Source organism: Peromyscus californicus, unplaced genomic scaffold (genome assembly GCF_007827085.1).
Source record: "Peromyscus californicus insignis strain IS unplaced genomic scaffold, ASM782708v3 Scaffold_8__1_contigs__length_139910024, whole genome shotgun sequence".
NCBI classification, from domain to species: Eukaryota; Metazoa; Chordata; class Mammalia; order Rodentia; family Cricetidae; genus Peromyscus; species Peromyscus californicus.
Genome location: NW_026294606.1, coordinates 128,029,957 through 128,055,947, shown reverse-complemented (window position 1 = coordinate 128,055,947; position 25,991 = coordinate 128,029,957). Strand labels below are relative to the sequence as shown.

Sequence of the window (25,991 nt, the reverse complement as noted above, 5' to 3'; positions counted from 1 at the left end):
CCCCACCCTGGCTCCCACCTATCTCCAACCCTGCCCCACCCGCTTCCAGGAAGGTGTAAGTTTATTTCTGTGGTCAGAGGGGTCCTGATCAGAGAGTGCTGTGTCGAGATCCTGAGTGAGTGACACTTGGGGGCTGCTTGGACCGGAGGGATAACTCAGGCCTGGGGTGTATTAGAGAATGAACGTGGAAAGGAACTTTGGTTTGAGGTGATAGGAAGGAGTCACTAAGCCTAACAGGGCTACATTAGTGGCTGACAAACCTGTGCTGCACCCCAGTTCCGTGAGGGAGTATGTGCGAGATTGAGAACCCAGAAGCAATGTCCCAGGTCCCAAAGAGTGCTCTGCATACGCCAGGATACACTGGCTGGCAAGGTGCCAGGGACTCAGGCACCTGAAGTACTGAGGGACCTGCTAGGCAGGGTCACCTCCGACTGGCTCCCTTGAGCAAAGGAGCACCAGGAGCCAAGTCACAGCCAGCTCCCTCAGTGCCAGAACTCGCGCACTGCTGCAGCGCCCCATAGCGGCCTCCCCCACACCCCGCCCAACTATCCTAGACCATGACCCGATCCGTCAGTGGCTAAAGGATACAAAGAACCCGAGAATGAGAAGAAAACCAAGGCAACGGCCCCTGGATGAATCCATCTGAGAACTGGGAGGCTCACCCGTAGCCCAGATGTGCAATGGGCACGCCACCGTGGGCCCAGGAGTCCCCGTCAGCTCCAGGCGTCCCCAGCTGCACTCCGTACCTGGCGCGACCTCCCGAGCTCGTTGTCTGGAGCCCGGCGCCCCCTGGTGGCCATTTCTTGCGCTGTTCAGGCTGCGCAACAGGCGCCTGATTTGCAGGGGGGCTGTGACATGCAGACGGTAAAGCCAAAGCCAAAGCCGCAGAGCTGCTCTTTTGTCACCCCGATGCTACTGGAGGAAGCCAGCAGCCCCTCCTGTCCCACTCTTGAAACTGTGCCCAAAAACCAAAATTGAATTTTTTTTTTTTTTTTAAAAAAGGAAAGGAATACAGCATGGAATTCAATAAATAGGAAAAAAAAGTTACAAAATGATGCCAACTTTTTCCTTAATATACAAGAGAAACAGGTTCTTCTGGGGTGGAGGCTCTCCCTTCTCTTCTTCCCTGGGCCAAGGCCTGGGATACAGGGGAGCCTCTGTCAGCAGCTGGGACTTGAGAGAGATGCAGAAATGGCTGAACTAAAGGAAGTGGGGAAACAGAGACAGCCGTGTAGAGCGAAAGGAAGACAGGGGAGAGTCCCTGGCTGTCTGCCTGGACCTCCCACAACAGGTTGGAGGGCAGCCTGGTTCCTGAGTTGTGTATCCAGTTACTAGTGGTGGGGTCCGGGCAGCAGAGAGCTGTCCCCATCCTACCCTGTGACCTTGGTGCCCAAGACAAGACAGGTCCTGGCTGGACAGGGTGTTTGGGGGTGAGGTATGTGGCAGAGGCCCAAAGCCTCTTGATATCCTTCAGTGGGGTGAGGCATTGATTTGTGCTGGCAGCGTGGGCTGGGAGCGCAGGGCAGTGGGACAGGACCCCTGAGCTGTACGAGAGGAAAGAAACACAAGGGATTGAACTACCCTGATGTGAAGTCCCCAGGCCCCTGGGTGGGCTCTGGAGGATCTGCTACACTGAATTCAAGAACTAATTTCTGGAAAGTTCTGACTCCAGCCCTTCTCCTGGAAGCCCTAGCTAACCCTGTGAGTTTGGGAGAGCCAGAGCCTTGCCTCTTGCTTGTGGGGTGCCCAGGCACGCCCCCTGCAGGCCTCTAGTTAGCAGTATGGCTTCAGATCCTCAGATCTCCCATTTGTCTGCATACTCCTAGGCACACACTTGGAATGGCATCACTCCTGCCTCCCACATTCCGAGACTTGACCCTTAAGTAGCCACGGGCCTCCTGCTTCGGGAAGGCAGGCCAGGGCATACCCATGCTCCCAGTAATCTGCAGTCCCTCAGCCAAACCGCTCTCGAACCAATAGCATCAGCTTCTTTTTCCCCTTGTAGGTCTGTTTAAGGTTCTCTAAGAACTGTGCGAACTGGAGGTGCCCGTCTGGTGCCAGAAGGAAGGTCTCTCGGGCTTTGCCCAGGAACTCAATGAAGTCACCGTAGTGACGTGGGCTGATGTGAGTGAGGCGTGAGTGGCTGGTGGTTATGTAGGCAGCTACCGCAGCATCCAGGAGCTGGCAAAGTGGTGCCCTGTCAGTCCCAAGTGGCTTGGTAGCCCTGCGAGCCCCCAGTGGGCCCAGACCGGGCGCTGAGAGCGTCCAGCGGCGTAGGATGTCTGAGAGCATAGGTGCACAATGGATGCTGCGGATGATAAGAGGGACAATGGCTGACAACTCATGCCGTCCCAACGAGTGGCTGAGTGAGCAGGCCCACAGCACATCGTTGACCGCGGGGTGGCTGTCCTGGTTGAAGGCGATGCTGAGCTGCGCCAAGGCTAGTGTGGCCAGCTTGTAGGCCCGCAAAGGTAGGCCTCGGTGTTCCATGTATCGCGCCACGGTGAACAGATGGGCGTGGCCGAGGCCACCAGCTGCGGCATCCAGCACAATCTGGTAGGCAGCCTCGAAGGCTGCGTGATTCTTTTCACACAGGGTCAGGGCTGGCAAAGCGCAGTTCTGGGGGTCCTTCATGGCGCACTGCAGTGCCAAGGTGCGGGCACAGGCCCAGAGCTCCTCTCGCCCGGCAGTGTCTAGCTGCAGTCGCAGCAAAGTGGTGTGCGTGGTGCCCGTCACTGCCACGATAGTGACTGCCTCCACTGGGGTGAACAAGGAGTACCAGTTCTTCATGATGCTCATCAGCGCTGGTGGGCCTGGGCGTGGGGAGAGGGAATGGTGTGTGTGTGTGTGTGTGTGTGTGTGTGTGTGTGTGTGTGTGTGTGTGTGTGTATGTGTGTGTGTGTGTGTGTATGTGTGTGTGTATGTGTGTGTGTGTGTGTGTGTGTGTGTGTGTGTGTGTGTGTATGTGTGTGTGTGTGTGTGCGCGCGCATGCAAGACTCCCCATTTCCCTTCCCACTGTGACCACCAGCTCTGCACCCTCCCAGCTTCACCATGCAGAACCACTTGGGGGGGACGGTCTCACTATGCAGCCCTATTTGACCTCAAACTCAGAGACCCACCTACCAGTGCCTCCCAAGAGCTGGGATGAAAGGTGTGGGTCATCATGCCTAACTGTTCTCATGGGTCTGGAGAGATGCTCAGTGGTTAAGAGCACTGGCTGCCCTTCCAGAAGACCTGGGTTTGATTCCTAGCACCCACATGACTGCTCACAACCATCGGTGACTCCAAGGCATCCTCTAGCCTCCACAGGTACCAGGTACACATGCGGCGGCACACAGATATACATGCAGGCAAAGCACCCATACACATAAAATTAGTTAATTAATTAAAAACAAACAAGGTCTCATAGTCCAGGCTCACCTCAAACTTGCTATGTAGCTAAGGATCAACTTCTGGTCCTCCTGGCCCACCTCCCATGTGCTGGGATTAGACATGTGCCACCATGTCCAGAGAACACAGGGCCGAGTGCATGCTAGGCCTGCATTCTATCAAATGAGCTACAAATTTTTTCTACTGGTGCTGGGGAGATGCAGTCAGGAATCTTGTCCCTGCCAAGTGATCACCCCATTGCTGAGCCACACTTCTAACCCATGGAGTCTTGAGATGGGTCTCGTTATGTGCCCAGGTTGTCTACAATATGGGTACTCCTGACTTAACCTACTCAGTGTTCCAGGTGAACCACCATGTCTGGATAGAAAATTTTCCCTTTTTCTTTTCCTTTTTTTTTTTTTTTTTTTTTTGGTTTTTCGAGACAGGGTTTCTCTGTGTAGGTTTGCGCCTTTCCTGGAACTCACTCTGTAGACCAGGCTGGCCTCGAACTCACAGAGATGCGCCTGCCTCTGCCTCCCGAGTGCTGGGATTAAAGGCGTACGCCACCACCGCCCAGCTAAATTTTCCCTTTTTCAAAGGAGCAAGAGTGGCTGGACTGAGTGGAAACCATGGCATGGCTAGCATCTGAAGCCTCCTCCCCACTCCTAACCACTTCAGCCTGGCCAACCACTAGACTGTGGACCTCCGTCTCTCCCACCGGATGCTCCCTCCCAGGCTGGCCTAGAGCTGCCAACGGGGAAGGGCCTGCTTTTGTTTTGTTTTTATTTGTTTGCTTTGAGGCAGACTTTTACTATGAAGCCTTAGCTGTCCTGAAATATCCTATGTAGACCAGGCTAGCCTCAAATTCATAGATCTGCCTGCCCTACATCCGAGTGCTGGGGTTAAAGGGTTGCACAGCATGCCAGTCAGGGCCAGTTTTTCTGGCGCCTGTCTGGCTTCTTCAGTGGCCCCTCTAAGTACTCACCAATCTCTGTGGCACAGCTAACCAGCCAGCGAACCATCTCTCTGCGCCGCCAAGTCATTGTGTTCAGTGTCATCCGCATCACCTGCAGGGAAAGAGGAGGGTGGTCCTCAGAGTCCTGCTGTGGCTGATGGCTTAGGCCCAAGGACGCTGTAGGCAGAGCTAATGCAACGGTCCTGGGTGAGAGCCCTCATCTCTCTGGCCTCAGTTTCTGGCTCTATAATAGGGATATAGGGCCGGAGAGATGGCTCAGTGGTTAAGAGCACTGACTGCTCTTCCACAGGGCCTGGGTTCAATTCCCAGCACCCACATAGCAGCTCACAACTGTCTGTAACTGCAGTTCCAGGGGATCTGACACCCTCACACAGATATACATGCAGGCAAAACACCAAAGCACATAAAATAAAAATAAAATTTTAAAAATAGAGATGAAAGTATAGACTAGGAAGAGCTGGGAGAGTTGCTCAGTGGTTAAGAGTACTTGGTGCTCTTGTAGAGGTGGGAGTTTGGTTCCCAGCACCCAGAGCAGATGGCTCACAACCACCTTTAACTCCAGCTCCAGGGCATCTGAAGCCTCTGAGGGCACCCATACACATGAGCACACATCCACATACAGCACAGTCCTTGTGCATATGTATGCACACATACTCATACATAATTAAAAATAAAATCTTTTTTTAAAAATGGACCTGGCATGGTAACACACTTAAGTCCTAGCTCTCAGGAGGCAGAGCAGGCGGATCTCTGTGAGTTCCAGTCCAGCCTGGTCTACAGAGCTGAGACCCAGTATGGGCACCAAAGCTACACAGAGAAACCCTGTCTCGAAAAACCAAAAAAGAAAAGAAAAGAAAAGAAAAAGGACCGGGAAGACGGCTCAGTTAGTACGGGACTTGCCATGCTAGCCTGAGAACCTGTGTTTGATGCCCAATATCCATGAAAAACAAAGACTGGGGCCAGAGAGATGGCTCAGGGGTTCAAACGCTTGCTGCTCTTCCAGAAGACTCAAGTTCAGATCACAGCACCCATGTCCCAACTCCAGCTCCAAGGGAAGCCCTCTTCTCTGGCCTTCATGGGCACCTGCATGTACATGTGCAAACTAACACACAAGCACACATATGCATGTAAATAAAGACAAATCTTACAAAAAGAGAATCAAGGGGCTGGAGAGATGGCTCAGAGGTTAAGAGCACTGGCTGCTCTTCCAGAGGTCCTGAGTTCAAGTCCCAGCACCCACATGGTGGCTCACAACCATCTGTAATGAGATCTGGTGCCTCTTCTGACCTGCAGGTGTATATGCAGACAGAACACTGTATACATAATAAATAAATAAATCTTTAAAGAGAGAGAGAGAGAGAGAGAGAGAGAGAGAGAGAGAGAGAGAGAGAATCTACTGCATGGTGGTGCTGTGAAAATTAACCAAGATGACATGGCTGAGGCTTTCTGCAGTAATACTCACTTCCACTGCTATGATCTTAAGGCCTCACTCAAAATCCTGCTTATAATGAGCCAACCAGGCCCTCTTTTCAGAAAGTTGCATACCTCAAGTCAGAAGGTTTTCCCCTGCCCTCTGTGGATCCCAGCAGAAAGAAACCTCTGACATGTCTGCCTGCCCTGAGGCCTCAGCTCTGAACCCACCTCTGAGGGTCTTTATTTTATTTATTTATCTATTTAATGTGTATGGGTGTTTTGCCTCCATCTGTGACCCTTCATCACATCTGTGTAGTGACAGCAGAGGCCAGAAAATGGCACCAGATTCTATGGATCTGGAGTTGTAAGCAGCCATGTGGGTACAGGGAATTGAACACGAGTCCTTTGGAAGAGCCATCAGTTTAACTGTTGAGACACTAAGAGGCAACCTCAGGCTCTATTTCTGTCTTTTCTGATTAAAAACATTTTATACTGGGGATGGAATACAGGACCTAGTATAACCTACTACAGCCCTGCGGAGTCCCACCCCAGCACATGGTCTGTGTTGATGTTTTGATTTTTTTTTTATGGGTTTATTTATTTTTGAGACAGGGTCTCAAATAATATCTCCAGGCCTCCAACTCTATGTAGTCAAGGTTGACCCTGAACTTCCAATCCTGCCTACACATCCTGAATGCTAGAATTACAGGTGTGCACCAACACACCTGGCTTATGTGGTGCTGAGGCCGAAACCCAGGGCTTCATGCATGTTAGGCAAGCATTCTACCAGTATTCTCTGCCCCTCTTGTGGCCCCTCCACTATTTTGCAGACCCTGCCCTGCCCAGCCCACCTGGATCCTCTCCATCTTTAATCACAGTCCTGGAGATAAGTTCCTATCATGAGCCTCAAACCTATAGTGATCTCCTATCACTTCAATTTTGGTCTATAACTCCACCCTCAGAGGTGTGACTCCTATGTCAGCCTTTGCCCCAAGGAGAGGGTTCCCACTCATCTGCCCAGGACACAGCACCCTCCTGGTGATGTTAGCTAGAGTACCTGCAGGCCAAGCTCCAGTGCAATGCCCAGCAGCATGGTGTCTGGTGGTGCGCTGGCTGGTGTGGCTGTCTTGCAGGCATCTTGTGCCAACTTGAAGAGCAGGGCCGGGGAGTGGATGTTTTGCTGGACGGAACCCAGGACTGCATGCAGCCATTTGGTATCTCCTGGACAGAAGGAGTAATAGAGGCCATGGTTGGAACAGCAGCATAAGTGGAGCTGAATGACCTGTCACACCAATCCTCCACACAGGACCTCCTGTGTATGGCAGGGAACTTGGCAATGCTTTTGTGAAGAGGCAGCCCCAAGAGGCTGCACGAATGCTCGTTATTTTCTCTGTTTTGTAGGGCGAGGGGATGGACCTTGTGTGTGTTAACCATGTGCTCTTCAGGAGCTATATCCACAGCCCAATGCTGCCTTTACCAAAACTGTCACCACTGTTCTCGATTCTGCACTCCATCACTGTTCTGGTCACACTAGCCTCTTTCCATTAGTGTGACTCTGAAGTGCTGGGATGGAACCCAGGGCATCACACATGCTGGGTTATCACCCTACCACTAAGTCCATTACTGGGGGATTCCACTACTGAGGCAGGGGCTCTACGACTGAGCTGCACCTCCAGTCTCGTATTTTCTCTTGTCCCTCAGATACCACAGCAGTAAACCAGACTCAGAACTTCTGCACTCGCTATATCCCCCTGCCCCGAATGCTCCTGAAAGACAATGTGGATTAAACTGTGGTCCCTCCCTCTTCTTCTTCTTCTTCCAAATTCCTGTGCTGGAAAATCCTGATGGGAAGGGCAGCTGGGTGGGATGAGATCAGAAGGGTGGGGCCCTGTGAGGGGCTGAGTACCCCTACCAGAGACAAGGAAGAACTTTCTGTGTCCTTCCCTCTCCCACCACCTCCACTAAGGAAGGACAGTATATGTAAACCAACAAGTGTGCCCTCACTGCCAACTAACCCTGACACCTTAAGCATGGACTGTGGCCTCCTCATCGACGAGAATTACACTCAAGCTGCCCAGCTTGTGCTATGGTGTTACTGCAGCCCAAGCATAGCTCTGCTCTCATATGGGTCTGTGTTTAAGTGTCCAGCAGGTGAGCTAGGAGCGTGGTTCAGTGGCAGAGTACTGGCCTACCTTGTACAAGGTCTGGATCCCACCTCAAGCACCACAGGAAAAAGACAAGGCTGCCTGCTTTAGTGAACTATGTGACACCAGTACCTCTTTGTGTACAGTGATCTCTTTGTTGACTGTCTGCCAGTTTTGTGTGGTTGAGTGTGGACACATGTATACGTAGAGGCCAGAGGTCAAGCTTGAGTGTCATTCCTCAGGCACTGTCCACCATTTTAAAAATATCTATTATTATTATTATTCTATGTGTATGGGTGTTTTGTCTGGTGCCTGCAGAGGCCAGAAGAATGCGTTGGGTCCCCTGGAACTGGAGTTACAGATGGTTTTGAGTCAATACATAGTTGGCGGGAATTGAACTCTGGTCCTCTGCAGGAGCACACAGTGCTCTTAACCACTGAGACACCTCTCCAGCCTTCTTCCCTCAACATTTTTTTGAGACAGGATTTCTCACTGGGATAGAGCTCACAATTAGGCCAAGGCTGGCCAGATGGCAGACCCTGGGGATCCTCTGTCTTCACTTTCCCAGTACTGGGTTGACAAGTGTATGCCATCACACCTAGCCTTTTTTATTTTACTTTAGAGACCAGGGCTTAGTATGTAGCTCTGGCCAGCCTGGAACTTACTGTGTAGAACAGGACGGCCTCAAACTCACTGAACTATGCCTGCCTCTGCATCTACCTCCAAAGTGCAGGGAATAAAGGCAGGTGTACCTAGCCTTATGCCCATCTTTATATGGGATCTGGGGACTGAACTTAGGTGCTCCCTCATGCTTGTGTGGCAAATGCTTTATCAAATGAGCCATCATCTCCCAGCTCATTTGTTTATTTTTGTGGTGCTGGGGAAGAGTAGGGCTTCACACATGCTAAGCAGGGTCTCTACAACTGAGCTCTAGGGCCTGGCTAGTTGACTATACATCCTCACAGAGCAACAGGACTTGGGATAGCTTTGTTGCCTGCCACCTCCCAGCACTGGGCAAAGATTCTGCTCGTTCCTTACAGAGGATGTACAAGTAGTAGGGGGAAAGTAGTTGGTAAAAGAAGCAGAGTAGGAATGGTAGAACATGAGGCTAAGGGTGGAAGATCATAATTCAAGGTCACCGTGAGCTACACAGCACATTCCAGGCCAGCTTGGGATTCATTCTGAGACCACAGCTTAACACAAAAATGGGCTGGAGAGATGGCTCAGAGGTTAAGAGGACTGGCTGCTCTTGCAGAGGACCAGAGTTTGATTCCTACCCATGCCTAGTACCCACATGGCAGCTCACAATTGTCTGTAACTCTAGTTCCAAGAGATCTGATGCCCTCCATGGGCACAGCACACACATAATGCATAGACATACATTCAGGTAAACATTCATACACATAAAAAATAAGTGAAATCTGCTGGGCGGTGGTGGCACACGCCTTTAATCTCAGCACCCGGGAGGCAGAGCCAGGCGGATCTCTGTGAGGTCCAGGCCAGCCTGGTCTACAGAGCAAGATCCAGGATAGGCACCAAAACTACACAGAGAAACCCTGTCTCAACAACCCCCCAAAAAAGTGAAATCTAAAAAGAAAGAAAATTAAAAACAAAAAACAATAAATAAATGAAGGATAAGAGTGGGTAGGAAATGGAAGAAGGACGAGAATGAGAGGGCGTCAGGGGCACCCAGGACACCAGAAGGACGGCTGTCCCTGCCCTCACCCTTGGCAGCGGTCAGCATGGTGGAGGCCAGTTCACACTGGCGGGTCTCCAGGTGGCCGAGGATGAACCAACGGGGAAAGCGGTTGCTCATGATGGAGTCCAGCGGGTTAGGGTGAGCTTCTCCAGCTGGGAATGTTGTCTCCAGCACAGGCAGCCTGGGACAGGGGAGAAGCAAGCACAGGGTGAGCTGGGGTTGCCACTTCTACCTCTGTCCCTACCTAGAATCTCCCAGTGAGGTGCTGGGGGTGCCAAGGCTCGGCTGGTAGAGTCTGCTAAAGGCCCTGGGTTCCATCCCAGCATGTAGCAAAAAATGCCTAGGATTTTAATGGCTCCTATCATAGAGAAGCTAGCTATTCATGCTGGCAAGGATGGGGGGAAAGGGAAACTTGTTGAGGTGCTGGGGTCTGAGCTCAGTATAGAGCAGTCACCTAGTAAGCACAAGGCCCTGCATTTGGTCCTCCACTCTAAAAACACACAGAAAACAGAAGCTTATCCACAGTTGCCATGTGAATTAGTACAACCATGCCAGAAAGCAGAGTTCCTTGGGAAACTAAAAACAGAACTACCATATAACCCAGCAATCTCACTGCTGGGCACATGTCCACAGTAAATCAGTATGTCAAAGAGACAGGGTGCTTGTTGTGTACTGCACCACAATTTGCAATGGCCACATTATGATAGTCAACACATGTGAACACATTGAATGGCTACAGAAAACGTAATACCTGCACACCAAGGAATACTATTCAGGCATAAAAAAGAATGCAATACTACCACTTGCAGCCACATGTCTGAACAGGATGGCATTACATTCAGTTCACTTCCATCATGAACAGGAGCTACCGGGAACAGGCCAGGCATGGTGGCCCACACATGCCCTGGCATGCTAAGGCAAGAAGGTTGAAAGTCTCAGGCCAGGGGCTGGAGAGATGGCTCAGCAGTTAAGAGCACTGGCTGCTCTTCCAGAGGATCTGGTTCAATTCCCAGCACCCACATGGCAGCTCACCTCTGTCTGCAACTCCAGCTTCAGGGGATCCAACACCCTCACACAGACATACATGCCAGCAAGACACCAACACACAAAATAAAAATAAATAAATTACTTAAAAAAAGAAAGTACTTTAAAAAAAAAAAGTCTTTCTGGGCAGTAGTGGTGCACGTCTTTACTCCCAGCACTCGGGAGGCAGAGCCAGGCGGATCTCTGTGAGTTCGAGGCCAGCCTGGGCTACAGAGTAAGTTCCAGGAAAGATGCAAAGCTACACAGAGAAACCCTGTCTCGAAAAACAAAACAAAAAACAAAACAATTAAAAAAAAAAAAAGAAAAAACAAAAAAAACCCCAAAACAGTCTTAGACCAGCCTTGGCAACACAGAAAGACCCCACCCACAAAGAGAGAAAGAGAGAGAAAAGAAAAGCAAGCAACCAAACAAACAACAGGTGACATTCTAGAAGGGACGGACAGTAATTCTACTAGAGCTTACGGTGGGGCGGGGGTGGGGGGTGTCTGGGAAAAGACGGATCACAGATAACAAAATACACACATGTCTTTATCATCTGTCCAACTCTAATTACCCACACATTCCCCACTACCATCCCTTCTCTCTCACCATGTGTCAACTATCTAGGTTTTGAGTTCCAGTCTTGTTATGTAGTCCAACCTGGTTTAGAACTTGAGATCCCAACTCAGACTCAATGTGCTGGGATTACAGGCCTGTGTCATCACACCTGGCTATTAAGAAAATGCATTTAAGACGAGTGTGGTGGTGCACACCTTTAGTCCCAGCACTTGGGAGACAGAGGCAGGTAGATCTCTTTGAATTTGAGGCCAGCCTGATCTACAAAATGAGTTCCAGGACAGTCAGGGGTACACAGAGAAACCTTGTCTCAAAAAAACAAAAACAAAATCAACCAAACAAAAGAATGCATTTAGCCAAGGGTGGTAGTGCATGTCTATAATCCCAGGGGGAGGGAGAAGAACCAGGAGTTCAAGGTCAGCCTTGAGAGTTTGAGGCCAGCCTAGGCTACATGACTGCTTCAAAACAAAAACAAACCTCACCAGAGAACCAGAGATTGTTTAGATGCCCTGGGAATCCATCAGTTTGTGACAGGGAGGAGCTATGTGTATGCAGATATCCCCCTGTATCATCCCTTCACCATTCCCTCCTCTCGCTGGCTCCAACCAGTCCACTGGGAGCTCAGAAGGTACGTTTCCTTTGTATGAGCTATCATAGAGGGAAAGTGAAGACATCACTCCTGCAGATGCTCTGGGAGCGGGTGTGCCCACAGGGAACGATGAGAGGTTCTGCTGGGCAGCCGAGGCCTCTGCCTGGAACACCCCTCCCACTCAGCCCTTCTGCTCCCCTCCACTGCCTTAAGCATTTTTCGGCCAGTTCCCTTGAAATCCCTTATGTGAAGCTGCAGCTTCATGTCCAAGTCCTCCCGCCTCCTGGTGTCTCCTCCATCTTCTGGAGCCCATCTGCATACGGCGGAGTGCACCGAGGCCTTCCGGCACGTCAGGCCCGTTTTGACTGTGCTGCATTTACAAGCTCTATTTGGTCCAGTTAGGGCACAGGCATTTGTTGAATGACTTGATGTTGCCACTAGCCTATATATATTTTAAACATGACAGAAATATTAACTGCAGAAAAAACATACATTCATATGTGCAATGCTGGGTACCGGTCTCAACCTTAGAACACCCAGGCCAGCAGGGTACTGCTGAGTCATGCCCCTAGTGCAGGGAACCTGCTATCCAAGTCTCCACTGAGCCTCAGGTAGGCTGAGACAAATCCTCCTAGAAAAAGCCGACACTTCGAGCACGCTTGTGGTCTGTAGCTGTGAATCATTCTCAAGTTCACCGTATTATACATTTCCATTTAACAGAGAAACACACTCTGTTGTATGGGCCGTGGGCCTCATTAACCAGACTATGAGACCCATCTTGGAGGTGGGGCTCCTAGCTCCTCACTCCCTTCTCCTGCCCTTACCTCATGGCTCGGAGCGCCAGGCGAAAGGCCAGATCTGGGTCGTGGGGCAGCAGCGCAGCGAACAAGTATCGGGCACAGGTGTGCATGGGTACGCTCTCCCGGAAAATCACTTCTCCGAAGCCACTGAAAGGGCCTCCTACAGGGACAGGGTGACCTCAGTCTCCACTATCCCTGAGCTCCAGATACATATGGAGGAGCAGAAGAAGAGAGGGGTCTCTAGGCAATAGTGCATGGTGAAGGAGAATGAGGTTACAGGATGAGGAGGAATGCCAGCCCCAGCCACAGCAATGGGGGGGGGGGGAGACTCAGCAAGGAGCCAATAGGGTCAAACCATGGGTGGGGCTAGAATATGGGGCGGGGCTTACAATGTGGTGGGTTGACAGGTCATAGCATCAAAGAGGAGGCTTATTCTTGGGACCATGATCCTATAGGGCTATGAGGGCTGACCGAGAGCGGACTCACCTTCCAACAGCAGCCCAGCCTGCTTGCGCAGCACTTGGACCAGCCGCTCGTCCAGCTCCACCTCCTCCAGCAGAGCCAGCAGCTGCTCTTCACTGCGTACCACTTTGTCCTGGGCATACAGCCCCTCCGGCAGGGCCCGCTGCTGCCCTAGCCCCAGCAGTGCAACTTCCAGCGCCAGTGCCAGGTAGGACTCCCCAGGGCTCCCTGGCACTGGCACATGCTGGTAGGCCAGCTTCCGCTTCTCTGTGGCCAAGTCTGGGAGAGACACACCCAAGGCCGCTGAAGTCTAGATCCGCCCCCACCCCTAGGCCCCAAGCTTGGTGACAGAAGTGGAGAGGTTTAGGGACAGTCCCAACTCTTAGCCCTGGCCAATGGCGCCCTCATTTTGAGAAGGCTGAGCCTACTGGCTCCTGGTCCTGGCAGGGTGCACACTCAAAACTACTAAGTTCGCTATGTGACAATATCTGGCCAACAGAGTGGGTGCTGGTCCTCCTGCAGGGGTCCTCAGGGTGGGTACCTGGGTAAAGAGAGTGAGGCTCCTCCTCCAGTCGACAGGCCTCCAGCAGGGCCCTGCAGAGGCAGCCAATGGGATCCAGGGGATGGCCCACCCAGCCTTCAGTGCTTGTGAGGCAGGTAGCACCTTTCTGGAGCAGTTCTGTAGATGGGAAGAGGTGGGCTCTATGCAGCCACCCACTCAAGCTCTGGGGGCTTTCTCCCCACTCCACACCAGTCTCCCAGTGCCATCTGCCAGCCTGTGAGCCTCCCCATCTTCCTGAAACATGCAAGGCAGCACTCTCCTAGCTCTAACCCTTTCCCCATCTCTGCGGCCAAGCTCAAACTGCTCTGAGGCCCCTCAAGGGGCAATATGAAAGTTCTCCTATGATAACTCCTGAATCCTCGGAAGGCCGCTCATCCACCGACCTCCCCTGATCTCAGAACAACGAACCCTGGCCGCTGAGCTCTGCCTGTGCCATTCCCAAGTCACCTGGAGATAGCTCTGACTCCTCCATTCCAGAGCCCATTCCTCCCTTACACTCTGACTTTATCAGCTTCACTGCCAAGAACTCAGCCAGTGGCCTCCTCTGTCCCCAGATTTAGTCACAGGACCTTCCCTTTTGTTCAGGGTGCTTGTGTGTTCGTGGTGTATGCATGTGCACGTGCGTATGCACGCCCCGTGCATACACTGAGGATAAAGTTCCGGGTTGGGAGTCTTCTCCAGCCACCTCTATCTTACACAAGCTCTTTGGTGAGCCTTTAGTCCTGGAGCCTGCCTTCTCAGCTAGAACGGCTGCCAGCAAGGCCCTACCACCTGCCTGTCTTCAACTCCCAGGCCTGGGGGAGAGCGACATGCCCGCTTTTATTTTATGTGGGCAGCAGGGCACACAGACTCAGACCCTCAGATTCTCACACTTGCACAGCCAGCACTTTACCTACTGAGCCGTTTCCTGGCTCTGCTTTTTTACTTTACTATTATTATTATTATTATCATCATCATCATTATTATTTTGTTTTTGTTTTTTAGAGACAGGGTTTCTCTGTGTAGCTCTGGGGCCTGTCCTGGATCTCCCTCTGCAGACCAGGCTGGCCTGGAACTCACAGAGATCCGCCTGGCTCTGCCTCCCGAGTGCTGGGATTAAAGGCATGCGCCACCACCGCTCAGCATTTTTTTTTTTTTGAGACAGGTTCTCACGTGGTCTAGGTTGGCCTTGACCTCTGACCTTGAAGTTCTGACTCTCCTGTTGCCACTTCCTAAGTGCTAGGGTTAGAGGCATGGGCCACCATACCTGACTTATAAAGTGCTAAGGTGAGCAATCTACCAAACCAGATTCGGTGCCATACCCACAAGCCCTTCTGCTGTGTTTCAAATGTTTGTTATATTTGAAACACAACTCAATTTGTTGCCCATGTTTAAAAGTGAGCAAATTGTACATCAAATAGTTCAGTCTTCTGCTTCTCTCTTTCCACCATAAAAGCACATCCTTGAGGGTCATGTAGTGGGAACCTGCCTAGTGCAGGATCTGGAAGCTTCTACATTTCCCAGCCTCCCTTGCATGAAAAGCGGATGACCAACAAGAATGCTGTCATTATTCTGTGGCAGTTGCCCTGTGAACAGGGGTGGCCAAGGCAAGGTGCAAGATGAGGTTCTGGTGGCAAGCTGTAGAGTCTTCTTGGGAACTGGCCCAAGAGCTGTAGTATCTATTAGCAGTCTGACCCAATTATTATTTTTTTTCTTTTTTTCTTGTTTCGTTTTTAAAGATTTATTTATTTATTATGTATACGGCATGTTTGACTGCAGGCCAGAAGAGGGCACCAGATCTCATTATAGATGGTTGTGAGCCACCATGTGGTTGCTGGGAATTGAACTCAGAACCTTTGGTAGAGCAAGCAGTGCTCTTAACCTCTGAGCCATCTCTCCAGCCCCTGACCCAATTCTTACTCTTTTCTGTTCTTTTTCTTCTGTTGCTAGGACTGAGACCCAAGGCCTCAGGCCTTAAGAGGCTTTTACCACGTAACTGCACCAGACTCCTTGAATTCTCCAACCACATAGTGCTTCAGTTTCAACCAACAGTGCTTCTTGTGACAAAATCCTTTCTGTCCGTGACACTGAGTGGGAGCTGGGTGGTACCCAGACCCTCTGTGCTATCTCTCCTGGGGCACTGGGTCCTGGAGCCTGCGGCCTCACTCACCTTTCTTCTGCTGCTTGTAGTTCTCAAGCTGGTGTCGCCGCTGCAGCCGCAGAGTGTTGATTATGGCACATGCTAGCCGCAGAGCCTTGTGGGGATAACCATGGGCACGCAAAGTATCCACCCGTGCACAGGCAGTAGGCAAAGGCTCACCCAGCCAGATGGGGTGGCCCTGAGGGTCAAAGGTTGGCTTGTCACCTCCCATATTGCCAGTGAGACTCGGGCCACAGGAATCACTGGCCAGGATCCTCTGCAGGTGGCTGTCATTCCAGTGCAACTCCCCAGCCTGCAATGCTCGGCTGAACACTGTACGTCGGAGACTGGTGGTTGTCACCTCCTCCTCTTCATCCTCTGAGCCTGCAGGAGGGTGCCCAACGTAGTAATGGTGGTGCTGGCGGACAAACTGTAGCCAGCTTCTCCCACCAGGTACCCACTCAGGGATCTACCCTAGGCAGGTGATGGATGTGAATTCTGGAAAGTGGGGCTGGCATCTGTCACAGCACTGGCACACAGGTGAGGACGTCTCTGTCCTCCCTGCCAGCAGCCATTCTTGTTCCCTCGCTCTCTCTGCCTTTTTTTTTTTTTTTTTTTTTTTGGTGTTTTGCTGCATGTATATAGACTGTGTGAGGGTATCAGATCCTGGAGTTACAGACAGCTGTGAGCCACCATGTGGGTGCTGGGACTTGAACCCAGGTCCTCTGGAAGAGCAGTCAGTGCTCTTAACTGCTGAGCCATCTCTCCAGCCCCTCTCTGCCTCTTTCTAATCTCTCTTTTTTCTTCCATCTCCCTCTTCATTTGTCTCGCCCACACCCACATCACTGTGTCCTGCCCTCCCACCCCCCACGCTGGGTTCCTGCCCTTCCCTTACCCGTTGTCTCACTTCTGCTCGCTGGAGGCCCAGCAAGGACCGTGTCTCACTACGCTTAAGGATGTCATTACTTTTGCCCTTGGCACTTGCTCTCTTTGGCTGGAAGGACAACCAATGGGGCCCCCTTCATCTCTCCTATCTTCTCTCTCCTGGGACACAGTACTGTGACAGAAGGTTGAGCTGTAGTGAGTGGTGATGGTTCCGTTGGAAATAGGTGGTAGGGCCAGCCCCTCTCCTACCTGTCCTGGAGGTCACAGTAGGCTGTAGGGCAGGGATGTCGAAGGAGTAGTTGCCCTCTTCCAGTGGGCACACATCTAGCTTGTCCCATGTGCCAAGCAGCTGCAGCCAGCCTGACCGCTCGTCTGGTTTGCAGTGGGGGCTCAGAATGACACAGACCCACAAAGCCCCTGAAGAGCAGAGAGAGAGGCTCAGTATCCAGCTCAGCATCACTAACGTAACCCAGGCTAACAAGCAACTGCTGCAGCCTAGGCACATGTTCTACCCTGAACATGGGTTGCAGTTCAGTGTCTCCTCACATATGGTAAGGAAATAAAATAGGGCCAGTGAGAGGCTCCAGTGGGGAAAAGTGCTTGTAACCAAGACTAATGATCTGAGTTCAGTCCCTTGGACCCACATATGGAAGGAGAAAACTAACCCAACAAAGTTGTCCTTTGACCTCCACATGTGCACTGTAGTATGCCCACACATACAGACACAGAATAAACAAATGTGACTTTAAAAAGAGAGAGAGAAACTGAAATACGGCAAAGAAACTCCACTCGTCCCAGGTCACAAACCCTGGGTTTGGTGCCTTGTGAGTCTTAGTGTTGTTTCTTCCCCACTTTCCACATTCCCTTTCATCATCTGACACAGGGCACAGCTGTAGTGGTGACCAACGAGCCCCCAAGCACCTGGGAAGTGGAGGAGGAAAGACCAGGAACTCAGGGTCATCCCTGGCAACACTGTGAGCTTGAGGTCAGCCTGGGTTACACTCAGACCCTTTATCAAAACCAAAACAAAACTGTACAGAAAGGATATGCATAGATTCCCTATAGACATTGTATGCTTTTATAAGGGTCTTGAGCATCCCAGATGTCTGTGTCTTAAAGGATTTGGAACCAATCTTCCAAGGACATCAAGGGACAAAACTGTACAGCACTTAAAACATCCATGCATGCATACATCCTCCCATCTAGCCACCCATCCATGTATGTATCTATCCACACTTGCTGGAGACGGAACTCAAGGTCTCATGCCTGCTAGACAAGCCTGCTGCCACTGGGTTATATCCCCAGCTCTAACCATGTAGTAGTAATCATGGGTCTTCCCACTGAATAGTAGTCCGGGAGAGCCAGATTTTGTATTATTATTATTATTATTATTATTATTATTATTATTATTGGTTTTTCAAGACAGGGTTTCTCTGTGTAGTTTTAGTGCCTGTCCTGGATCTCGCTCTGTTGACCAGGCTGGCCTCGAACTCACAGAGATCCGCCTGGCTCTGTCTCCCGAGTGCTGGGATTAAAGGCGTGCGCCACCGCCACCCGGAGAGCCAGATTTTGTGTCTTATTCTGTCTGGGAGCTCCAGCACCCAGTGGGGTGGTCAGCATGTTGGAGGTGCTTAGCATGTTAAGTGGAGGGAAGATTGGGGCGCAGACGCTAATGTGAGTGAGGGCCAGGCTGTGAGCCCCCCAGGACCCACGTCTCACCTAGCTCATCCCACAGCTGCCGGCACTGGTCTGTCATGCCAGCGCCCTGTTGCCGCCACAGGGCCAGACGAGGGTCCTGCAGGAACTGCTCGGTCATGAGGATTAGCATGCGTGCCCCATTAGAGTCTCGTGCCCGCAGCATCTCCCGCACCTGTGTGGAGAAGCAGGTGGTAAGAAAGGGATGGCACACCAGGACCTCTGCCCTGCCCACCTCCAGCCTTGGCACCTTGCTGAACATGGAGCGCAGCTGCTGGCTGGCCCCATAGTGGCCACCATTGGAAAGCAGCTGCTTCACCTGCTCCTGGATCTGCTCCTCATCTAGATGCCAGCAGTTGGCATCTTCTGTGCCTGCACCCGCCGTGGGATCTGGAGCACCTGGGGTGAACAGACAAGTGTAGAATGGGAGAGAGGGTGCCAATCCTCCCTCTGTCCATTCCTCCAAAATCACTGCTCTGTCCACCAGAAGCAACACCCACCAGTGCATCTGTCCAGTCACACCAACAATCCACCTGTTAACTCACCACCAGTCTAGCTGTCGCTCCACTCACTCATTCATTCACTCATCTCACTCACTCATTCATTCACTCATCTGTCCATGAATACATCTTAGCCAGGCGGTGGTGGCACATGCCTTTAGTCCTGGCACTCGGGAGGAAGAGGCAGGTGGATCTCTGTTCAAGGCCAGCCTGGCCTACAGAGCGAGTTCCATGACAGCCAGGGCTGCAACGCAGTGAAACTTTGTCTCAAAAAACCAAAAATAAATCTGTCCATTGGTTCATCCATCTGTCTATCCACCCATTTGTCCCAAACACTACCAGCCCCTCCATTTACTTAGTCAGGTACTCAGTCTATGGAACACTGTATGTATCCATTCATTTAGTCATCTTCACAAAACACCAGCCATTTATCCATTTCCTCATCCATCATCTCACCTGGAACACCGCCCATCCATATTAAGCCAGTTTCTATCTCTTCCCCTCCATACCAGTTCCTCCATACCCACATCCTAGCTCACTAGTCCTGTATCCAACCCACCTACAGTGTGTGTACTAATACTATGACCTCACCTGCCCACCCTCCTACTTGTCTGACCACTCAGAATACCCATCTTCCCATTTATCCATCAATCAGCCATGTTGTCTACCCACTGAACTACTCCAGTTCACAAATATGCTTCACTCAAACCCCACAACACCTACCCATCAGCCCCTAGTGTATACACCTACTGGCCTGCCTTTCTTCCTCCCCCCGCTTTTTTTTTCAAGACAGGGTTTCTCTGTGTAGCCCAAGCTGTCCTAGAACTCACTCTGTAGACCAGGCTGGCCTTGAGCTCACAGAGATCCACCGCCTCTGCCTCTCGAGTGCTGGGATTAAAGGCGTGTGCCACCACTACCTGGCTTCTTTTCATTTTTTCAAGACAGGGTACCATTCTGTAGCTCTGGCTACCCACTGGTCTTTCAAAGGGTCCCATCAAACCCCTCTCTATCCAGTTGCTCATCTTCCCTTCTAGCGATCAGCACCACTCACCAGCCACTGTACTCAGCTATCTGCTCATCCCCTATATTCTTTCACGGTATCAGTTTTCCCTGGTGATGAATCATAATCTCCTGGAACCCACTCAGCACCCCATGACCCACTGTCGCTCCCATCCACCACTCATACCCGCTATCTTCCTACCACTACAGTCAAGCAAACCAGCAGCAGACCCTCCCCACAACACCTCCTGGGTACATCCATACTTCACCATGACACCCACCTTTCAGCCTTTACCCTGGAATTCTGAGACACCCCATCCTGTGGGACTAAGGTTGAACACTAAGATTGTTCACACTAAGATTGAACCCTCCTGCTCTTGCCCACTGCCTGACTTCTCTCTCTCCCTCAACATGAGACAGGGTGTCACTACGTTTCAATCCACCTCAGCCTCCCCAGTCCTGATGACAGGCCTGTGCCACCACACCTGCCCTATTTCTAACTGTTCAGGGTCAGACACCTAAGGATGGGCCTCTCTCTAGGTGTGTGACATCCTCCAAAGCAGGGCATAATGGTTCCCACTCTGCAGGCCTCTGCATCACGGCCCCTCCTTCCCTCCACTCACCATGGACCAGGTTGATCTCAGAGCCCAGCAGGAGGATCTCATCAGCAAGGCGCTGGGCAGTGGGTAGCACCTCAGTGTGGTGTGCACTGATGAGATACTGTACAAACTTCTGAAGCTGATCACGGTTCATCTGTGACAGAGTCTCAGAGATGGGTAGCCGCAGCTCCACCTGGTGCGCATGACGGATGCGGTATAGTGACAGGGCCACCACGTGGGCGCAGTAGAAGAGGTCTCGGTTGTCGCAGCCACAGCTCACAGAGGTGATCTTGCAGCGGTCAAAGCTGATGGAGACGTGGTAAAGGTGCTCTGGCTCTCCTGGGGCCCCCAATTCTCGGATGTTCCCACTAAGGTGGAACCCTAAGACAAAACATACACTGTGGAGACTGGATCACCCCAAGACCTGGATGCACAGCCCCACTGAGAAAACCCATCTATGCCTCAGTTTCATCATCTGTCCATATGCTGCAACAATGATCTCCGTATGTAGTTTTAATAAATGAATGAGTTACCCATGATAAGCATTTAGAATGGCTTGACATAAAGTTAAGTCTCAAGCAAACCCTTATTTTTTTTTTTTGGTGGGGTGCCTCAATTGTTCTTGGCCTTGTTTATTTATCTTTGGTTTTTTGAGACAAAGTTTGTCTATATAGCTCTGTTTGTCCTGGAACTCGCTCTGTAGCCCAGGCTGGCCTCAAACTCACAGAGATGTGCCTGCCTCTGCCTCCTGAGTGCTGGGATTAAAGGTGTGCACCACCATGCTGGCTTTCTACCTTATTTTTGAGACAGGTTCTCTCCTTGAACATGAAGCTAGCCCCTTTGACTAGGCTACCCCTGTAGATCCTCTTGTCTCTGTCTTCTTAGTGTTGGGGTTACAGGCATGCAACACCATGCCTGGCTTCTACACAGACGCTGAACACCTGAACTTAGGTTCTCATGCTTGAACAGCAGGCATTTGACCAAATGAGCCCTCTCCTCTGCTCCTTTGTCCTTATTCTAATAATCACTAAATAGTATTATTAGTGTAGACACAATGTTTGAAATGCTTTGGGTTGAAAACCCTTGGGTTGCTATGGTTACAACTGAGCTTTAGAAGCTCTGAACTTCCTGAGAAGATGCCAAAGGCCTGTGGCACTTGAGGGCAATGGGATGATGGAGCAAGTCCTGGGCAGTCCTGAGTGTCTATCAGGCTCATCCGACTGGTTGGGCAGCCTGATGCAACCTGCGTCATGCAAGGCATGGCTTCCTCATACCAGGGGTAGCCATGGGGCCTGTGGCTAGGTTATGCCCGGGCAAAGGGGGTACCAAGGCTGTGAGGCAGGGTTACCATGGCTTAGCCATGACCAGCTATCATGGAAAGCCAAGAATAAAGTCTTACTCATTAGGGTCTAAGGCCTTTTTTCCTCATCTTCCTCCCTGTTTCCTGAAACCTGGCCTTCTTGGCTCCTTTTCTTTCCTTCTACTTAAGAAACACCTGGGCCCACTGCCTGAGGTCTGAGCCCACCCCTCATGGCCTTAGCCTTGGTTATTTTGTTGTTCAGTTGGTGTGTATGTGTGTTTTTTTTTTTTAATTTGTCATTTTCTCCATCACATAATAGTTGTACACATTTGTAGTATATGATGTGGTAACTCAATAGGTGATCAGATCAGGGTAACTGGCTTTTCCTGCTCCTTGAACAGTGATTATTTCTCTGTGTTTGGAAGCTTCCAACTTCTTCCTTTTAGTTCTTTATAAAATACACAATAAATTTTTGTCAACTATAATCACTCTACTGTTCTACACATGGCTGCAAATCTTTGATCACGAACTCTCCCAGGACATGGCTGCCTAAGCCTCAAAGTCTTTGTCCCCAAATTTGTATGACTGGCTTCTACCTGGGTCCAGTGCTGAGGCCTATGATCATTCTGTTTAATACTGAGACAGGGTCTTACTATGAAGCTGGCCTGGAAATCACAGAGATCCATCTATTTCTGTCTTAGGTATGTGCCACCACACTGGAACTGTTTTGGTTTTTGAAGCAGAGTTTCACTGTTTCATCTAGGTTGGTCATGACCTTAAACCCTTCTGGTCCCAGCCTCCTGAGCACTGGGGTTACAAGTGTGTGTCACCATATCCAGTCTTAGCATCATTTGTTCTTGGCCTCTTACCTATGCATCACAGATACCCTCTGTCTGAGGTTGGGAACTGGCTCTTCCTTGTGGCTGACCCTCTGGTCCTCCCTGGGACCCTGCTTCCTCCTTGTTTTCCCAACTCTTCTATTCCTCAGCTCAGCAGTCTGAGGTCTACCTTCAGCTCATAATCCTGTCTTCAAGCCCAGCGTGAAGCCCAGGTCCTAGAATTGCCGCTATGTCTCAATCCCTCTTAGCAGGCCCCACTCCAAGATCCAAGACCAACTCCACCCGTCTCTTCCCTTACCTGGGTCCTCCTGCCAATGCCTGGTCCTTCTCTGCCCTCGCTTTCTAGTTCACCTTCCTCTCTCTGAGTGTCCCGAAGTCGTGATCAATGACATCAACTATATACTTAGCTTTAGTACACGTCCCCCTACTGAAACAGGCTCTTACTGTGTAGCTTACTTAGGTTGACCTCTCCATCACCTGCCTCTGTCTCCCCAGTGCTGTGCCTGGACAATGCCACATCTGGGCCTCAGAGCAGGTGGCTTGGGAACTCCCCAGCCCCTGGTCCACCCTCCCTCCTCCCAGGACCTCCTCACTCACCCACTTGTAGCACTCGATCCACAGCCCCACTCTGCAGCAGGTGCAGCCCACGGGTGAATGGCACCCGGGTATCCTGCTCGCCTTCTGGGGGCTGGTAGCCTAGTGATGAGTACATACAGATCTCTCGCTCACTTCGTGGAAAAGACCAGAACACGATGCGCTTCTGAACTGGCTCTGGCACCCGGGAGAACCGCTCCTCCACCTGTGGGAAGAGCTGGTGGGTTAGGAACCTGGGATAGAACCCTGGCTGTGTGTTTACAAGCCACCTGACCTCTCTGAATCTGAGATTTCCAAAATTTAAAGTAGGAATGTGAGAACCAACCATCCTATGCAGATTGGGAAGATAAAATGTATACCAGTGAGCCCAGAATGGTGGTGCACCTTGAAATCCCAACTACTTGGGAGGCTGCACTTGAGTCAAGTAGTTCAAGGCCAGCTTGGGTAACACAGTAAAATTCCCAGCAACAAAACAGCTTTCAATACAATAGTATTTACTTACAATAGTGCCTGGCTCATACTTAGCATTCTAGAAGTTTTTACAGCCAGTTTCCCAGGGGTCTGAGGTAAAACCCTTCTATAGCTTGGGCATTGTGGGCATTGTGGGGCAAGAAGTTAGATACAAGTGTAAGAATAATCAAGGGCCTGAGGTCGTAGCTTTCCCTCTGTTTAGCTCCTTATGGAGATGGCTTCTTGTCCTCACAGGGACACAGGATGCTGAAACCACAGCACTGAGTCAGTGCCATTGCCTCAGAACCCGAGGCTCGGAGATGGGACAAACTCATCTCTTCAGGATCTCTAAGCCAAGGAGCTCCAACTCCCAAGACCAGCTCCACCCTGGGTTTTCTTTCCCTGCCCCTTCCCTGTTCTGCTGTCCCCTGTGGGCTCCAAGGAACAGAACAGCTGTTTGAGGCTGTGTTCCAATCTGAGCTGGCTAGTCACTGGCTGCGTGACCTTGGACAAGTTTCTCAACCTCTCTGTGCCCCAGTTTCCTCAAAGTGAGAGCAACTCCCAAAGGGTTCCAGAAGCTTTCCCGAGTTCTCTTAGCACCTGGCTGAGTCAAGGCAGAGCTGTGGGAGCCCTGAAGATGGTTTTAAGGTTATTCTGGGCATGTCACACAGGGTGGACAGCACAGAAGCCCTACCCAGGTTTCTAGAAGGGGGAGTCAGTGTCTCGGCTCCTGACAGTTGGCAGATGACTAAGGAGGGATTTCCCGGTCATGAATCAGCCTGTTCAATCCACAGTCAGCCGAAACCCACCCACCCTAGCTCAGGAAGAGGCTGCCGAGCTCACAACACCCTCCAAGTCAGGCTAGAAGACGCCTGTTTGGGACTGAGAGGAGCCCCTGCACCTTCCCATCCCCTCGGGGACACTAAGACAGGGAGAGGGGACTTTCGGGGTTCCACCCACCAGCCACGGAGTAGGGGTTCCAGGTGCCCCTGCCCACCAGCTACCCCACTCGTGGCTCCGGGATGGCTGGAGAGAGGGGGAGGGAGAGGACGGGCGAGGAGGGACCCAGAGCCCTTCCCTCAGTGAGCCTGCCTCTGGTCCCACAGGCGGGGTGCCTGGAGAGGGCAGGAGGGCTCTGCAGGCTGGAGCACGGGGGTCCAGGGGCGTCTGTGTGGGCCCTGCGAGGCTGGGGTCTTCTCCCCGGAGGGCGGGACAGGGGAACGGCGGGCAGGATGGAGCAGTGTGGGTCTCGGGGCGGGTGTCCCTCCCGGGGAGAGAAGCGGCCTGCATGGGGACCGGGTGGGTCGCGGGCGGAGGCGCGGGCCGCGGGCCCCGGGGGGTGCGGCTGCCGCTGGGGAGGGGGCGAGGTGTGAGGCCTGGGGCAGGCCGGGGCCTCACCTGCTCGAAGGCCCAACTCTCGGCCACCCGCTTGGCGCTGAGGTCCAGCAGCGGCTCCGGGCGGCCTCGACGGGCCCCGGTCCCAGGCTCGTCCCCCGCGGGGCAGCCCCGGCTGCGCTTGGCCGCCGGGGGCTCCATCCGGCCGGGCCGGCCGGGCGACGCGGCCCCTTTAAGACTCTTCACAACAATGAAGCCGTCTCCGCGGCCGCTGCCTCCTCAGCCGAAGCCCCGCCCCCGCCGCCCTACCTCTCCCTCACCATTGGCTGTCTTTGCAGACCCGCCTCCTAGAAGCCACCGTTCACTCGGTACTCGTCACGTCAGTCTTTTCGATGCCATCCAATAAAAGGCCGCAGGGAGAGGCGCTGTCCATCACGGAGCGGTATGAGCCAATCAAAGCGAGGGGACCCCGCGGCTCGGCCTTGTGAGGAGTTTCGGGGCGGCCTCACGTTCATTCACAACATTCCTCCCCCGCCCCCATGGGCCGGCCTACGAGCCTGGAGGCTGGGGCTGCGCCTACACACGGCTTTGTTTACGGAGGGTCGCTTCCGGGCGCCTGGGGGCCGGGGCCGACTCTCTGGGCTGTGTGACCCCAGAAGCTCACGCAACCTCTCTGGACGACCGGTACAGTGTGCGAGCTGTAGGAGCCGACTGGGGCCGCGCTTGTGGGCTCTTCGCTTTAAAGGCTCCTCTGGAGCTGAGAACTAAGACACACTTTCCACATACGTGAACTGAAATTACCCATTGCGACCTCGAGAATGGCAGTTTTGTTAAGTTCGAAGCAATGTATGTCAAAACCCCACCTCAAATCGTTTTTTGTTTGTTTTTTCCTGACTCAACTTATCCGTAGCCGGGAAGTCAGTCACCGTCTTTGGCACCTTCGCGCCCATCCCCATGACATAAGAGAATCCTGCGTTTTCCTACCCTCGTGGCCTCTCCAACATCATTTATTCAGTCTCTCAGCAAGGTCCCATTATGTATCCGGGATTAGTATCCTGATTG

At 51.9% G+C, this 25,991-nt stretch overlaps 1 protein-coding gene across 1 annotated transcript; it reads right to left on the bottom strand.

The window, feature by feature from the left end:
- Positions 1 to 969: 969 nt before the first annotated feature.
- On the bottom strand, positions 970 to 25,641 carry Zswim4 (zinc finger SWIM-type containing 4). The gene is made up of 14 exons (XM_052728219.1): positions 24,993 to 25,641; positions 23,148 to 23,349; positions 20,436 to 20,792; positions 18,564 to 18,712; positions 18,338 to 18,488; positions 16,868 to 17,035; positions 15,764 to 16,117; positions 13,594 to 13,731; positions 13,077 to 13,331; positions 12,615 to 12,750; positions 9,629 to 9,783; positions 6,817 to 6,980; positions 4,356 to 4,437; positions 970 to 2,813 (listed from the first exon to the last, which is right to left on the bottom strand). Exons 1-14 carry the CDS (start codon positions 25,128 to 25,130, stop codon positions 1,954 to 1,956), a joined length of 3,309 nt encoding a protein of 1,102 aa, XP_052584179.1. The 5' UTR covers positions 25,131 to 25,641; the 3' UTR covers positions 970 to 1,953.
- Between the last annotated feature and the right edge of the window lie 350 nt (positions 25,642 to 25,991).

Excerpts from the sequence above, each read along its gene's own strand:
- Zswim4 (XM_052728219.1), bottom strand. The coding sequence starts at position 25,130 with ATGGAGCCCCCGGCGGCCAAGCGCAGCCGGGGCTGCCCCGCGGGGGAC. Across the intron at positions 13,332-13,593 it reads GCCTCACTCTCTTTACCCAG|ACTTGGCCACAGAGAAGCGG; the intron begins GTACCCACCCTG and ends TGTCTCTCCCAG. Across the intron at positions 2,814-4,355 it reads TAGCTGTGCCACAGAGATTG|GCCCACCAGCGCTGATGAGC; the intron begins GTGAGTACTTAG and ends CCCCACGCCCAG.